The sequence below is a fragment of the Diospyros lotus genome, chromosome 8, assembly GCF_014633365.1.
Source record: "Diospyros lotus cultivar Yz01 chromosome 8, ASM1463336v1, whole genome shotgun sequence".
Classification (NCBI taxonomy): domain Eukaryota; kingdom Viridiplantae; phylum Streptophyta; class Magnoliopsida; order Ericales; family Ebenaceae; genus Diospyros; species Diospyros lotus.
In genome coordinates, this window is record NC_068345.1 from 8925309 (window position 1) to 8941725 (window position 16417).

At 39.7% G+C, this 16417-nt stretch overlaps 1 protein-coding gene across 1 annotated transcript; it reads right to left on the bottom strand.

Annotated features, from left to right (window-relative positions):
• Nucleotides 1–2050: 2050 nt before the first annotated feature.
• Nucleotides 2051–6143, bottom strand: LOC127808322 (nitrate reductase [NADH]). Its single transcript, XM_052346819.1, has 4 exons — nucleotides 5020–6143; nucleotides 4808–4948; nucleotides 4452–4684; nucleotides 2051–3574 (listed from the first exon to the last, which is right to left on the bottom strand). Exons 1-4 carry the CDS (start codon nucleotides 6011–6013, stop codon nucleotides 2243–2245), a joined length of 2700 nt encoding a protein of 899 aa, XP_052202779.1. The 5' UTR covers nucleotides 6014–6143; the 3' UTR covers nucleotides 2051–2242.
• Between the last annotated feature and the right edge of the window lie 10274 nt (nucleotides 6144–16417).

The window sequence follows — 16417 nt, forward strand, 5'->3', positions numbered from 1 at the left end:
TCGACCAAATCATAAAAATAACAAAATACTTAGTCGACCAAGACATAAATAAGCATGGTACTTAATCAACTAAAGCTATCATTCTGTCGACAGACTTAAGTAGTTAGTCGACCAAATCAATACATAAGCACTGTTAGTCGACAAAGCCTATAGTTTAATCAACCAAGACATAAACAAGCATATTGTTGGTCGACAGAGTCTATAACTTAGTCAACTAAGTCAAGCTTTAAAATTTATTTTACAATATTGAGCATACTGTTAGTCGACCAATGAAGACAGATGCTACAAAAATGATTTTAACCCGAATGGTAACTCGAATGCTACAGGTACCATATGTAACTTGAGTTTTTTTCCCGAGTAACCCAAATGGTTACTCGAGTAACCTGGGTTTACACTCAAATAATCTTGATGTAGTGGCCTCTTCGCGATTTCAGATTCCAGCCAAACTTCGATATGTCCCTTCTTTATCAAGTGGTACCAGAATTCCCAGAATTCAATTGCCTTCTGCCACTCTTGATGAAAGTAAGAAATATTGGGTCAATACTTTAGTTGGTTATTTCATTGAAAAGCGTCTTTTTTTTCCTACTGTTCAATGCATTGCCAAGAGATCTTGGAAACAACATGGCCTTAAAGAGATCCTATGCAATCGTTTGGCCTTCAATTTTTTTGGGTTTGAGACCTAGCCATGATCAAATGATGAATATCTTTGAAGCTAGGCCTTAGCAATTTGCTGGCCACCCCTTTTTTCCTTAAGCTTTTGGAATCGGGTATGCTCCTTACTCAAGAGTCTTATTCATCTATTCCTTTTTGGGTGAAAATTTATCACATTCCTTTAGAAGGTTCGACTATCAGTGATTTATCTTTCATTGCAAGTGCCCTTAGCTGCCCCATACATGCAGATACGATTACTGAAGACCGATTGTAATTGGTTATATGCCAAAATTTGTATCGAGTTTCACATCTTTTCCTTTTTCCAAATCATATTGAGTTAATTCAAGGAGTTTATGCTTTTATTGGCGAACTGAAATTCGCCAAACTTCCGATTGAATACCAGTGACTTTTGTCCATTTGCAAGCAATGCGAAGTATTTGGTCACTCTTGGGTGAATTGTTCGAAAAAGGTTAAACAAGTCTATGTCCCTAAACAAGTTGTGTCCCCTACTAATTCGACTAACTGGGGGCCACTGAATGGTGGTTTATCTCTAGTTCCTGTTCCTCCATAATTGAATGTCAAAATAAGTCTCTTTAGTTGAATAGTTATTTGAAAGGGCCTTCTCATGGTCAGACGAGGTGTTTCCCCAAGCCCAATCATTGAATTTTAGTGATGTCTAAGGTACAATGAATGATACTTTAGTGGCCAATAGGTTTTGTTCTCTACTGTAGTGAGATGATCAATCTATTCCATCTTGAGGGGTTTAGATCCTTAGGATTGTCATTCTAGGGTTAATGATTTAGAAGATTCGATGAACGTAATGATTGACTCTGATGATTTATCATGCTCGCATTTTATGGATTTTCCTCTAAAATGAAAGTCCCAATGCAAAAGGAAACGTCAAAAAAAAAAAAAGAAGCAGCAGCAGGCTAAATTTGCATGATAGTTAGCTCTTTAGATTGTCTGTGTAATTGTTATGTTATTTTTTGTTACTTTCTGTGGTGATGTTTGCTTTTTGCTAATTATTTGCTTTACTTTGTATGTTTTGCTTGAGGTATGTCCCAGCTTGTTTTGTGTTAATTTTTTCTATTTATGTGCAAAGAAATTGTTTATTTACACAAAAAAAAAAAAAAGAGAAATTTGTGTCTTCATTTAAACGAATTATAGAGCTGGTGGAGAGCCATGATCATCCTATGTGAATGATCAGATATCACTGTATGGGTCTGTTTTGGTGAGAGATGGTGGAGATCTAAGTTCGACCAAGGTCTCAATCTAATCATTTGAATTAAGTCTCTTAATTATCTAAATTTAATATATTGTCAAGTTAGATTTTGACGTAATCTAAAGTCGCATGTATCCATCTAGGTTGACTTAAATCTAAGCGGGTCAGACAAGTATCTCTCATGAAGAAGTTAAGAAATAAAAAGTATTTATGTACTTTTACCATAAAGCAATATCCCTAATGGCTCCTTACATTATTAATTCACAGGTTCTTGGAAAGCTATACATGTACATGGCCATGCATGAGGATGCCCCCGGTATCATTAATTTTATTCTTTCCAACCCAGAATGGAGAACTCCTCCTTGATCATCAGAACACCAACAACTGATTCTTGAGATCGAATCCCATCTTATCCAAGTTGGGCTGCACGGCGAATTGAATCATCGGCGGAGGCCCGCACGCCAGCACCAGTGTGTCCTCCGCCGCGCCGGGGATGTGCTCCCGCAGGATGCTCTCCGTGATGTGCCCCACGCTGTATTTCCACCCATTCCTCACCGTCTTTCCCACCACATACCACACTTTGAACCTCTCGTGCTTCTTCGCCCAAGAATCTAGCTCATCCCACAGCAAAATATCATCCTCCGTCCGGTTCGCATAAACCACATACATCTCGGTTTCGTCCTCCGGATCCTTCATAATGGCCTGAACCACCTGGTAAATGGGAGTGATCCCCGTGCCCCCGGCGATCAAAGCCAGTCTTTTGGCAAACTTGGGTTTGCCGTGGACCATGAAGTTTCCCTTGCCGGTGTACTCAATGTGGCCCAAGGGGCCCTTCACGTCAAGAACCGAACCGATTGGGATTGAATCCAGGTACTGCGACATTAGCCCGCCGTTTGGGAATTTTGGGTGGACGCCCTTGAAGTAGATCTTCACCACGAGCTCAAAGAAACCCACTTCGTCGATGGAGCTCGTCGGCGTGTAGGCTCGCATGCAGAGCTTGTCATCAATGGTGGCGCAGAGGAAAATGTGCTTCCCGACGGGTAGTCCCAGGACCTGGTCCTCCGATGGCAATGCGAATTTGAACTTCCTTACATCGTGAGAGATCACCGTCTTCTCCACCAACTTGCATGGGATTTTCTCGCGCGGGACAAGGGCAACGCTTCTCAACGGCGCGACTTCTTTGATCGGCGCGAGGTGGGTTAAGTTGGCCGCGCCGTGTACGGAGTTATTCGGGGAGGAGGCGGAAGAATCGGAGGTGTAGCCGGTGGTAATCAATTCGCCGATCCGGTAATCCTCGAGGAGCTTCTTGGCCTTGTCGGAGTGGATGGCGTCAAACTCCTCTGTGCAGTCGGAGCCGGCGTTGATGAGAATGCTATCGACGCCGCCGGGGTGGTCCTTGAGGAAGCGGGTGCAATCGTAGATGTGACCGTGGACGACGATCCAGGCAGAGTCGGCGGAGTTGTGCTTCTTGACCTCGGACATTGAGAAGACCGTGGAGGAGGTGTTCATGAAGGGCGAAGAGACGCTCTTCTTCAGAGTCTGGCTCGACTCGGCCGACTTCTCGAGGTGCCTCTCGCGAGCCATCCAGCCGCCGGACTGGTTCCCCGGCTGAGTTGGGTGCTCGAACAGGATCCCGATCTCCCCCTTGTGCGGCTTGCACACGATCGTCTTCACCCGGAACCAGCAGTTGTTCATCATCCCCTGTTACATTCAATTATATATTATTATAATATGAAAAAAAAAGAGAAGAAATAATATTCGTCCCAGAAAGTGATGGAAAAAGGTTTTTAACAAACAAAGGGAGAATAAAAAGTGGGCAGGGGCGTAGAGGCAGCCGCGTGAATTTCACATGACAGTTCATTTTACGTGACGAGAAGGAGGATGATGATGTTATCAAGTTTGGTGGTCCAGGGTGAGGTTGACAACAGGCAACCAAAACCAAGACCACAACCACGGCACCCAACCAAAGCTCAGTCTCTTTCCCATCCCATTTGTTTATTGCGTCATGCTATTTATATAGAATAAATGTTACAAAACATTCATAAGGCAATCAAAATATCCATTTTATCTTTATAATTAATGATCCAAATACTTCAAATGCAACATCTCTCTCTCCCTCTCTCTCTCTCTCACACCGTCGGCCCCAGCGACAGAGACGAGGCTAGACGCGACGGCAAGGCAGTCGAGGCGGCAGAGGTGACGGGGTGAGGCAGTAGAGGCGACGGGCGAGGCGACGGAGATTGCAGCGGCGATGCGAGGCAGTGGCGCGGCGAGGCGAGGCGACGGCAAGAACAGACGGAGGCGAAGTTGCAGCGACAAGGGAAAGGGGGAGAGGGAGAAGGGGATGAACAGGATCAAAATATCGCAAAAATATCGTGATATTTTGATGTCAATATATCGTGATATATCATTTCTGTAAATATTCTGTACAAAAGTTTCTGTACAAATAGTATTTTCCTTGTTTATTTATATATTGGTTTGAGATCTGACGGGGAATAACAATTGTTGACTGTTCTTACATTGGCTTTTAATAATAATAATCATATTAAAATTAAGATAGGTGCGTAGAGGGGCGTACCATGAGGTTCCAGATGAGCTTCTCGGGCTGGGTGTTGAGGGTCTCGTCCCATGCTCGGACGGCGATGTCTTTGGCGCCGATGAGGTCAAGCACCTCCACCTCCAGCGACCAGAAGCACCAGCACCAGTACTTGCCGTACTTGTTCGGCTTCTCCGGGTGCCCCACATCGCACACGTGCCAACTCTCCCCTCCGTCCATTGTCACCTCTACACGTGTCACTTTCTTACCTCCCCCTACAGGAACAGCAAACCCACAGCCACAGTCAATTAATTAATTAATCACTCTTTTACCCGTTTAGTTGGTTGCCCAGAAAACGAAGGATCCCGAAGGAAGTTGGAAAAACACGCTACACTGACCGGAATATGCGTAGCCCCTCAACGTGTACGGCAGCTGCGTCGTCCACGAGTTTATCGGCAATATCTCCTCGTGACAGGGCGTCGTTATCACGGAGTTGATGTTCAGCTCGTTGATGATGTACTCCGGCTTGTACCACCACGCTGCATGTATTATGTATTAGTCGTGCTTTCTTTATTTTGGAGAGAAGAACAGTCAAAGGTGTGACGTGTACCTTCAGCATTGGCCAGCTCGGAGTCCACGTGGGACGGCAGCACTCGATTGTCCTTGTAGTGATAGTAACTGTCGGATTCCTTAGTGGTTACGATGATTCGCTTCAGCCATTTCACCATTCGTCCACCAATGAAGCCCGGGATGATCATCCGTACGGGAAACCCGTGATCTGGGGACAGCCGCTCGCCGTTCTGCATGTACGCCAGAATGATGTCCCGCGATTTGTCCATGGCGAATTCCTTCTTGATGCTGGTACCGTACTTGGATCCGCCGCCGCCGGGGAGATCCTCGGCGCCCTCGAAGCACACGTTAAGCGCCCCTTTTTTACGGCTCAGGATGCCGCATCGCTTCAGGATGTAGTGCAGCGGCACGCCGCGCCACACCGACGTGGATATTCCAGCGGCGCCCCAGTTGAATCCGATGGTTTGCTTAACCATGTTCTGTTCCTTGCGGCGGTTCCCGGCGCACACCAGTGTGGCGGGGAATTCCCGGCTTTGGAACTCCGAGACCAGCTGGTCCATGGTGAACCGGGTCGGGCGCTTAACCAGACCGGTCACTTCCACGGTCCAGCCCTCCCAGGTGGCCTTGGGGACTGGCCCGTGGTTCCGGACGTAGTGAAGTTGAACAGGGGTGATGAAGCCGTGGTGCATAAGCCGAGTCAGCGGCGGTTCGGAGTTGAAGGGGTGTTTCCCGGTGAGCCGGATCATGGACGGATTGCGCTCCACCCAGTTATCGGCTGTTCCGTCATCTCTGGGGTCGAAAGACGACGGTTCCAACTCCATTTTCCCTTTCTTTATGGCGGCTTCGTAGTCATTTTCAGTCTCGTCTTCACTCGAAGAGTCCTCCAAAACCACGGGTTTCTTCGGCCGGTTCATCTCAGGGAAGTTGCAGCCGCGGACAGGCGAGTCAGAGCGGTGATTCGGCCCGGGATTAAAGGAGCGAACTAAACCCGGTTCAAGGCGACTGAACTGCCGGTTCTCGACAGAGGCCGCCATTGAAGACCACTAGCGTAAAATGACGGAAACTAAAGAAGAAAAAGATGAAGAGCTTACCTCCCTCCTGCCCTCTCTCTTTCTCTCTCTACAATTTTCTCTTCCTCTTGTTTTCCTGGAAGCGAAGTGAAAGATTTGATTGGCCACTTATATAGAATTCGTGCTCTTCTGGTGGGTACTCCCAGGTCCGAAGGGCAAGTGACCCCACCAAAGCCACTGTACGTTTCTGGCCACTGACATCGCAGAGATATAATATACGGCGAGAATGGGACGCGGCTTCGAGGTGTAGTGGCCGAAGCCGAAGCCACGGCTACGGAGCCACGGCCCTTCTCTTTCTTATATAAATCCACAAACTATCTATCAGCCGCTCTCTTTGAAAACAATATTAATATTACTCTATTTTGTTTAATAATTTACAAGAATACCGCTTTGAGTACGGACTTAAATTACGTCAATTCTTCATCATCTAATTCATTTTTAACTTTTTAGAATTCCTCCTAAGCTAATGGATATAAATAGCAATGGTAATTACGTGGAAGCTCCAATAAATACACACAGACATATCTATATATAGGAGGCTAAGCATAGTCTAGATAAAAACTCCCCCAGATAGCAAATGGAGATGAAATGTATGGTGGTGGTGGATATATAGGGTTGGCCTAGCAATTTTCAGCCTTTGATCTTCCTCCAATTTAGGAATAAACATCGAATCCGATCAATCTACAGACCAATATGCCCAACTTTCTTATTGTTTATATCTTTAAATTTCTATTTATTATTATTATAGGATAATATTAACTATTATTAAGAGTTTAAAGGTTTGAATTTTAAAATAAATATTTTATCTAAAAAAAATATATCTATTATTACTTATTTATTATTTTTAAAATAATAATAATAATAATAATTAATGATATAATCAGTCCACACCAATTAGCTAGGAGAATGTTTTACACTCAAATTTAAACTACCAAAAAAAAAAAAAAAATTATTTCAAGTGGAATTAGAAAAATTAATGGGATCATCATAGTATTAATAGGTTTGGAATTGACATGTTGCTTGTGTCGCCCCCACCCCGTGAAACTCTTTCGAATTCGTGTATGATAATATAAGATTGTTCCATGCGAACACCAAATCATGGTAACTAGGAATAATATAACTAAATTATTAAAATAATATATTCATGGTAACGATAGATATTGAACCAAATTCATGAATTTTCATAATGAGAATATTGTTTATAATTTAAAATTATCATACATGGAATTTATAAATTATAAAATTTTTCGTCACATTCACATGAAAATAATATTTTTTCATGATCTATTAACTAAGTACAAAAATTTATCCAATTAGTACATAAATTTTACATATCTAATTGATATTTTCAAAAAAAAAAAACACATATGTTTGGTGATAGACAACTTAAACAAAGAGAGAAAAATTGTCATTTCAAGACAATATTAGAGTCAAAATTACCTTTTGAATTTTGAGGGCGGGGCACTAGATTAACCCTTCAACGTTTCAAATGAATTTTAAAAGATACGTATTTGCACTTGGTCTCCACTAATTTAGTAGTTGTGGGGCATTGCCCCATGCCCCTCTTACCATTTAATAAATAATTTCATGTGAGTTAATCACTAGTTATTTGAATTTGTCCAAAAATTACATTATGATTGATTGATTGAATAAATTTCTTTCATTATTGTGACATCGATTGTAAAATTTAATTGTACGAAAAATCGTAACTAATGTATTAAAATTTAATTCTTGTTTTGTCGTATCAAATTTTCTACAATTTATAAATTACTATTGGTGCCCAAGTTAATTTATTTAATATATTTTAAAAGGGTGACAACAATCATGTTACTTTTAATTGTTGAATTTTTATAATTCAATAAAAAATAATACTAAGAGTCATAACTATAGGGCCTAAGAAAATTATGTGACAATATTTGTTCTGCTTAACATTTCTTTTAATAAAAATACAACATATATTCATAACACCGTTCGTTATTAATCATGACTTATAACATTATATTTTATTGAACAATAAAAATTTAATAATTAAAAATTAAAAGTAAGATTACTTTACCGCTCCTTTTAAAGTATATTGAATAAGTTAGCTACATGCAACTACTTATTGCCAAGATTCCTCCTTAATTAACTAATTAATTAATAGATTAGATATTATGCAGCCGACGCTGGCAAGTTTGAGTAAATTACAATGGGTTTTGAAGCAGTGGGCAGGTTGGGGGGGAAAAGTAGAACGGGCGCTGATGCTGACGCCTGACGATGACTGAGTGGAGCCGAGGGAAGGCGAGGCTAGGGGGGGCGTGGAGAAGGCAAAAGTGTGTGCAAATTGGAAAAATGAGGGACGCATTGGCCAACGTGAAGCGGCGCATGGGATCCCCAATGGTCAATCTTCCAACCTGGCCCTTCCCCTCCCTCACTCGTTTAATTTCATCACGCTTTCTTCTCCATTTTTTTTTTTTTTTTGTATATATTTTCCTTGTCTTTGTATTTGAGACCCACTAGAATTCACTCAAAAATTTTCATCTATGTAAACTACATTTAACAAGGGCGATACTAATTATTAGATTAAATAACATGAATAAGAAGTAAGAATATAATACCATCTAAACACAGCCTAGATAAACGAGGATTCACGTTAAATTCGTCAACTTAAGTAATATAAATAAAAAAAAAAGATAGTGTTATATATTAAAACAACTATAAAGTTAAAGAAAAAATCATTGTTGCTGACCTGACCTAAATAATATAGAGGGTATATTTTTTTTTCTTGTAGAAGAGGCGGGTAGTAAGGGGGGCGGTATGTGGTAGGGGAAGGTAACAAAAACAGAAAGCGTCACATAGACCACAGCTGGAGAGATTGAGGCGGCGGCCAATAGGGGGCGAATGCAAGGGGTAAGGAGACAGTGGCCCTTTGGTGAAGCTTTGAGTCACCTTGGTTTCTGGTGGGCGCGGATAATATCATTAATTTCCCTTTTCCAATTCCATTCAATGTATAAATATATATTTGTCGAAGATGAAGGACGTCCATAGAATGAGGAGGCAAATTCCAAGCTTCTCTTTCTATTAAATTATTATTATAATTGAGTGTAGCTGCGCGCGCGCGCGCCTTTTTCTGTGGCTTCTGTACGCTTTTGGTATCTAAATAAATTATAAATCTTAAGGCCACACCAACACACACACACACATACATGTACGTCATTTCTATATTTCACTTTCGTTTGGTTTCTGTGAGCTGTTGCTGTAAACAAATCACAGCCAAGCAGAATCTCGTAATTTTTTCTCTCTCCTACTGGTGTTCCCCTCAGTGTCCCTGCTGTCGACCACTGCCCCCCTTCCATGTGATACTGCTTTCTTTCTTCTTGCCCTAGGTTATCTAGTTAACCATGGTTACATCTCTCTTAATCACGCTTGATCGATCGTATATATTTTGTAACTAAAAGGGTCTATTTGATTGGTTATTTTTTCATGAAAAATAGTTGTTTTTTACTTAAATTCTAACTTTTGAGGTGTTTGATTGATCAAATTTTTTATAAAAAATATTTTTTCACTTATGATCACATGGTGTTATCTTCTCACTTTTGCTATAATTGATGTTCTCGTGAGGGAGAGGGGGGTAGTTGCAATTTTCTATGAAAATAAAAAAACTCACTCACCACATAATTGTCGTCTCCTTTCACCACCGTCCATCAACGAAAAAGAGAATAATTGGACAGATCTAGTGACTTGCAGCAACGACTTAGGCGACAATCATGGCAACGACATCGATTGTGATTAGGCAACGACGACGACAGTGCCATCGATTGTGGCTAGGCAACAACGACGACAGTGCCTAAACTTGCTGGGTGTATATTTGTGTATATATATTTAATATATTGTGTATATATATTTGATTTATTTTTTAAATATGTATATATTTGATTATTTTATATAATTGATTATTAATCTCATTGAAAACAAGATATAAGAGATATGGTCAATTAAGATGGTCATCTGTGACAAAATATATGCTCATGTGAGGATGAAAGATTTTATATGTAATATGAGTTTTTTTTAAAAAATTATAACAAATAAAATCATGATATTTAAGTTGGCTTGAAGCATATATATATATGTGTATATATATATATACAAGAAAAAGGAAAAGGAAAAGTGGCTGAAATACGGGCTTATGATGTTATTGGGTTGAGCAGTAGCGAGTGTCCAGATAGATGGGTCTCGTTGAAATCAGAAGGTAATGATATGATCAGACAAAGAAAGAATCACGAAAAGGAGGGGCGATGATTGATCAATGATCCAGAAAGGCACGCTTTATATGGTGACAATTCATGCATTTGAAAAAGGGTTGAAGCAAGCATTGGCTGCTGGCAGCTGCTGCTGCTGCTGCGCTAATTTCTATGTAAAACACACAGTATAAAATATTGGATAAGGAGGAGAGGTGCATGTCCTTTGGAGCAACCTTAATTTGAAGAATAAATCCACATGCAAGCAATCCACTTTCTGCGTCTCCTGCCAACATGACCTTTCATTTATACAGCTTTTTTCCTAACGAATAGTAGCCAACCAGGATCTAGGCATTGGACCATGTTCCTGGCTTACAAGAGAATACCTAAAAAATGTGAAGTTATTATTTTTTTTTTAAAAAAATATCAAAATTCTATATCATCACATATTTTTATTGATATGTAACAAAAAAATTATATGTATTCTTGCATCTAACCTAGATTTAAGAGAAAAAAATAACAATTTTAACTCTTGCATGTCAATACGAGAGAATTCGGGTCTAATCCAATAGATTTACTATTATCCAAATCTAGTATGACAAATCCTCTATTAGTTTGTAACTGTCAAATTTGAAAATTTTAAAGATAACATTGAGTATCTCGCATTGTCAAATCCATATAAAAGGTAAGGACCCCCACAAGTAAACTACCTGAATTCGACTATCTTTGCTCACCACATACTACTCACTAGTGCCACTTTACTAACTTGAGTATTAGGTGGGGTAAATCAAGGGACCTAACTCTAAAAAGTAAGGACCCCCACAGGTAAAGCACCTAATTTGACTATCTTTACTCACCACATACTACTCACTAGTGCAACTTTATTGACTTGAGTATTGGGGAGAGAGGGGGGGGGGGGGTAAATCAAAAGACCCAACCCTGCCTCTTCTTGTAAGCGCTCATATTGAGGTAGATCTTGGTGATTAGTCCCAACTATCTATTAGAATGCATCAATGCTTAGTGTATCATGCAAGGAGTTGGGGTGGTTTTCAAAAACACACATAAAACATAGTAGAAAGGATAAAAGAACGCCCTTGAAAGACTCGGTGTAGATGACCATATGCAATATATATACATCAAAACAAAAATTAGAAGTAATAGTTACCTCATGCACGTTAAGATGTCGTCGGTTGCTCCGCTGATGCACCATGACCCAAACACTCTTGGTCTCCAGCAAGCTCCCATGAATAGCTATGCTCCAAGCCTTGTCCACTCTAGTACCTATTTTTTGGCCGACCATGCCAACCCCCACAATCGTAGAGGACCAAGGCAGTCCACACCTAGGCCACAAAGGAACCCTTCGTCATATCCACATGTTAGACAAGCACGGTCGAAAGTGATGCCAAGCTTGGTTCTCAGATGAAAACAGTTGTCTCACGATCAACAGATTAACAAAATGAAAGAAGTAAGAAGAAGAAAAGCTGCAATGGAGCAAGATGAAGAAGATGAAGAATAAAAAAGAGGTGAGAGCTTATATTTCTTCTTTTCTTGGAGCACAAAATGGAGAATGATTGAAATGTGAAAAGCAAACGACTTTTCCCTCCCTTTTCTCTCCATCTTCTCTCTTCTTCATGAATGCATTTGAGAACGCATTATTACACACCTAGCAAAGGATTAAATGATTTTTCGTTTGAAATGATGGAAGAATGGCACACTAAATCAAATCTCGCTCAAATAAACTATCAATCGTTCGAGATAACCAATCAACTATTCAAGAAGCATGTTGATTGTTTCATGCCTTTCATTCCAAGTTTTCACAAATTGCATCAAGACTTGTCATTAACTCTTAATATAACCAAGACCTCTCGTTAACTCTAAACGGCTTATATGTTAACTCTTAACGGCTCCCGTTAACTCTTAATGGTATATTTCTGTTAACTTTTAACAGTCTGTTGATTCACTTGTTAACTCTTAACAAGACATTCTCCACCATCATTAACTCTTAATGATGATTGAGAACACATGACAGCTAATAATCACTAATCCAATGCATTATTTAGTTTGTGTGTGACATTCTAGATTCACAACTATATAGCAATTAGGACACATCAAACTCCTTGATGCCGATCGAATACTTCGATTTACTATGAGAAACTCTTTATTTCCTCATAGCACCCTAAAAGGTTCTTAGTGACCTCTAGCATAATCTTAAGACGATCCTATTGGCAATGAAGTCGATACTTCAGGTAAATCTATTAGGCCTTTCAATTATCGTGCACTATAATCCTTCTACTGACTAACATCCCGATTGAGAAAGAGTCACGAATTGATTAAATTCACAGCACTTGGTAGCTATGCCAAGATCCAATATGGTGTGATCAAGATGACACATCAGAACTCCTTCCAACATCATAAACTCGTTTTCGATCACGTGTACCTTGGCCAAGGGTTTTCGAACCACAACCAACTAAAACTGCATAGGATGCTCACCTCATGTTGAAAGACAATGAATCCTATCTGTGAACATCTACCTTCATACACCACTATAAAGAGACCACACAGAGAGCATTTCCACCTCTCACATCGAATGGTTTTGCTCAATGACAAATCTCTGACACTAGTGCACAAGACAAGTATGTTGCCTCTAGTTTAAGAACTAGATACACAATTGAAAACTAGTAACTAATAATTAATCCTTTCAGTCATGTGATATGTTACAAGCATTACATTTAGTAGATGTTCAACCAACACCTACCCATATGTCTACTATATGCATCTCAAACAATATGGGATATTACTCATCATCATATATTTTTAGTATCTCATACTAATCAAAAGTAGAAGCTTATGTGCTAGTCCATAATCAATTAATCATAGTCCCCATTTGAGAAATCTTAGGACTAGAAATACCTTTAAGAAATCATGTATTATAGATCTTTGTCACATATTCTTAACAACTTAAGAATAAGATCATCAAGAAATCTAGAGACTCATTCATACACAATTGGAGAGTAATGAATGAAGATATAACCATTTTATTAATTGCAAAATTATTATACAAGTATCCCAATTACATGCTAGATGTCATATAAATTTAATATTAGGACATATAACACTAACACGATCATCATTTGGTGCCCACTGTGGGGTTGAGCATTCTTTACCTTTTCTAGAACAATACTAGGACTTCACAAGGTGACGATTTGATATGTTTTTCCTTCAACAAATGATTCAATTACCTACACAATTTTTCCAACCCTAGGGGTGTCATTTTGTACGCGGCCATGGAAGGTAACTTGGACTAGCACCAACTTGATTTGATGATCCACCTCTCTTCTAGGTGAAAGCTTCCTAGGTAACTCAAGTGACATCACATCTTAGTGTTCCTTTAACATTGATTTAATTACCTAGGATAGAGCTTTGTCACCCTTTTCACCTAAGCTAACTATCTTTAGGCTAACCAAGAAGGTTACCTCCCCATTCTTTTAGCCCTATGCCAATTGTATGGCTGAGAGTATCATTATCTTCTTCTTCATTAACTTTATGGGAACCATGCAAGCAACACCTTAGTGCAATATGCAACAGGTGTTTAGATGAGGCATAGGAACAAAATTTACCTCTCGTAATAGGATCATGCCCATGACCATCTTGAAATCATCCATGGGGGCTACTACAAAGTCTACTACTCCTATTCACAAGCCAATCTTGAGTGGGACTCCCTTGGTTATGCCTACCAAGGGTGTGGCAATTGTGTTAATAGTCTTCATCCATCATTTTCTATTAGTAATCCTAAATCCTAAACATTTGGCTTCCTCATGGGTAATGAAATTGTTGGTATCCTATGTGTTAACCATAACCTAGGATGGCCTTCCATTGATGGATATAGGAATATATACATCAACCCCTTATGTTTCTTCTTTGCTAAGGCCATTTTGGCAGCATTTAATAGGGTCAAAGAACCCACTTACATGGTGGCGAATTGGTAATCTTCTACATGTTAGCCTTCCTTTTCCATAACGACTAACTTCCCTAGTTTAGGGTAGCCTTTCACCTAATGAGGACCTTAGCAAAAGTTGTTAGTGTAGGTGCTCTAGACCCAATCAGATTGGGCATGTTGTACACTGATAATTGTAATCATGTTTATTATTTGAATAAAGAGTTGTTCAAATTCACAAGAAGTCATTCTATTAGTTTCTTATTATTATTGTAATAACCAAATGAAACTAGATAGAAGTCCATATGATGTATACTGTGATTAATCTGTAAAGATGTGAGATGATGCATCACAGTTTCTAGACATCATTAAACGTCCCAAATCGTAGCAATGTCAAGAATGAATATTGACAATTGCGGTAAAACTTATATGTTCTATGTTTTTGCTATGTGATAGTAACGGGGGTCTCACACCCATAAGCATGGGGATGCCTAGACAAGTACATAGGTGACCAATGTTGGAGAACGTGTCACTGGACATGACTCGCCATGAGAATCCATTTTGGTTATATGTTGATGGAATTCTCATACGAGATGGGTGTAACTAATCCTTGGACCTAGGTTGTCACGGTCATCTCATAAGAAGACCGATATGCTTTGACATCGTTTCGATGGGCCTAGATAAAGGCTGCACGTGGGCGATCATTGGGCATGTCGTGAAGCTTATGGAGATGGGTGCATAACCAAGATGGGACTCGTCTATCCCTTGATAGAGGATGATGTATCTAAGGCACCTTAGGTGGATATTCACTTTAAATCCATGGCCATGGTGAAAGAGATCAATAAGGAGTTATTGATTTACTTTCTAATTAAGTGAAGATATTCGAAAGACCGAAGAAAACTCACGTGATCGTTATCAAGCAACACATCACCATAAGATACATTGACGAAAGGATCGAATTAAACAGTAACCATGCTCGTGAAAGGTTATTTGCGGATTATGAATCCTTTTGAATAATTGGGTAGACATGATGCCTTGTTAGAGACCAATTTTGTCTTATGTGTTTGTACCGACACATTGCCAACATATTCGGAAGCCTAATGAGTCATACGCAATAGGCACAGTCCTTAGCTTAAACTAGGAGAGTGGACGTATGGTTAAGTGGGACACTTCGGCAAGAAGTTTTGCCGTCGTAGGTTCTCACGAAAAAAGAACAAATAGACGTAATGACGTCGATATGACGAGGAGTTGTCATAATGGAAAGAGTTTCCTAAATGACAATTGATTAAATTAGGAAGGAGTTTCTAATTTAAAAATTTTCTATTTGTTGGAGTGGCAAATAGGAAATAAAATATATTTGGGCTTAAGTTAATATTTGGACTAAATTGGATTTGGGCCAACTATTAAAATAAATATTATATTTGGACTAAATTAGATTTGAGCCAAATATTAAATATTAAATATTATATTTGGACCAAATTAGATTTGGACCAAATATTAAATATTATGTTTGGGCTTAAATTAGATTTGGGCCAAAATATTTTATTTAAACTTATAAAAGGATTGGGCCATTTAATTATATTCCTAGTTGGACTAGAATAAACCCATTTAATTAAGTTCCTAATTGGACTAAATTAAATGGGTCGGCCCATGTCCATTAGGGTTTAAGAAACCCTAGAGCTCCTTATAAATACCCATTTATGGGTTGCCCAAATTGAAGAGAGTTTTTGGTGTCGTTTTTCAAGAGTTGAAAAATGTATTGCCGTTCACTCTTCCCCGTTTCTTTTGGCATCAATACGAAACGAAGGCGTTCTTTTTCCGTCCATACACAAGCCGCGCAAAGGAGAAGGAGATAGCACTCCTATTCCGCTCTCCTTGCCAACAGACGCGTGCCGCGTATCACGAGTTAGAGGCCGGACGCTTGGACGGCTCAAATCCGCGAACGACTCGATAATCTAAAGGTTAGATTTATTTATTTGTTTGTGAATGATTTAATTTTGACGTTGATCCAATCGCCGGGATCGGGGTAAGTTCAAAATTTTGAACTACGCTGTTTACCCCGTAGCGATCTTGCTTTACTTTCAAAAGTAACAGCTTGCCTTTGGGACAAAGTTCTTATTCTCCTCATAGTCTTTGCATTAATGAAGTTCTCCTTATAATCTTTGTTGTTGTGCTTTCTCGTCTCTCCCCCACACTGGATGAGTTAGCCTTTAAAGA

What these genes read in the sequence shown, in the direction of transcription:
- LOC127808322 (XM_052346819.1), bottom strand. Translation starts at nt 6,013, where the DNA reads ATGGCGGCCTCTGTCGAGAACCGGCAGTTCAGTCGCCTTGAACCGGGT. An exon ending in CGAGCTGGCCAATGCTGAAG is followed by an intron (nt 4,949 to 5,019) that starts GTACACGTCACA and finishes TAATACATGCAG; the next exon opens with CGTGGTGGTACAAGCCGGAG. An exon ending in GAGGGGCTACGCATATTCCG is followed by an intron (nt 4,685 to 4,807) that starts GTCAGTGTAGCG and finishes CTGTTCCTGTAG; the next exon opens with GGGGAGGTAAGAAAGTGACA.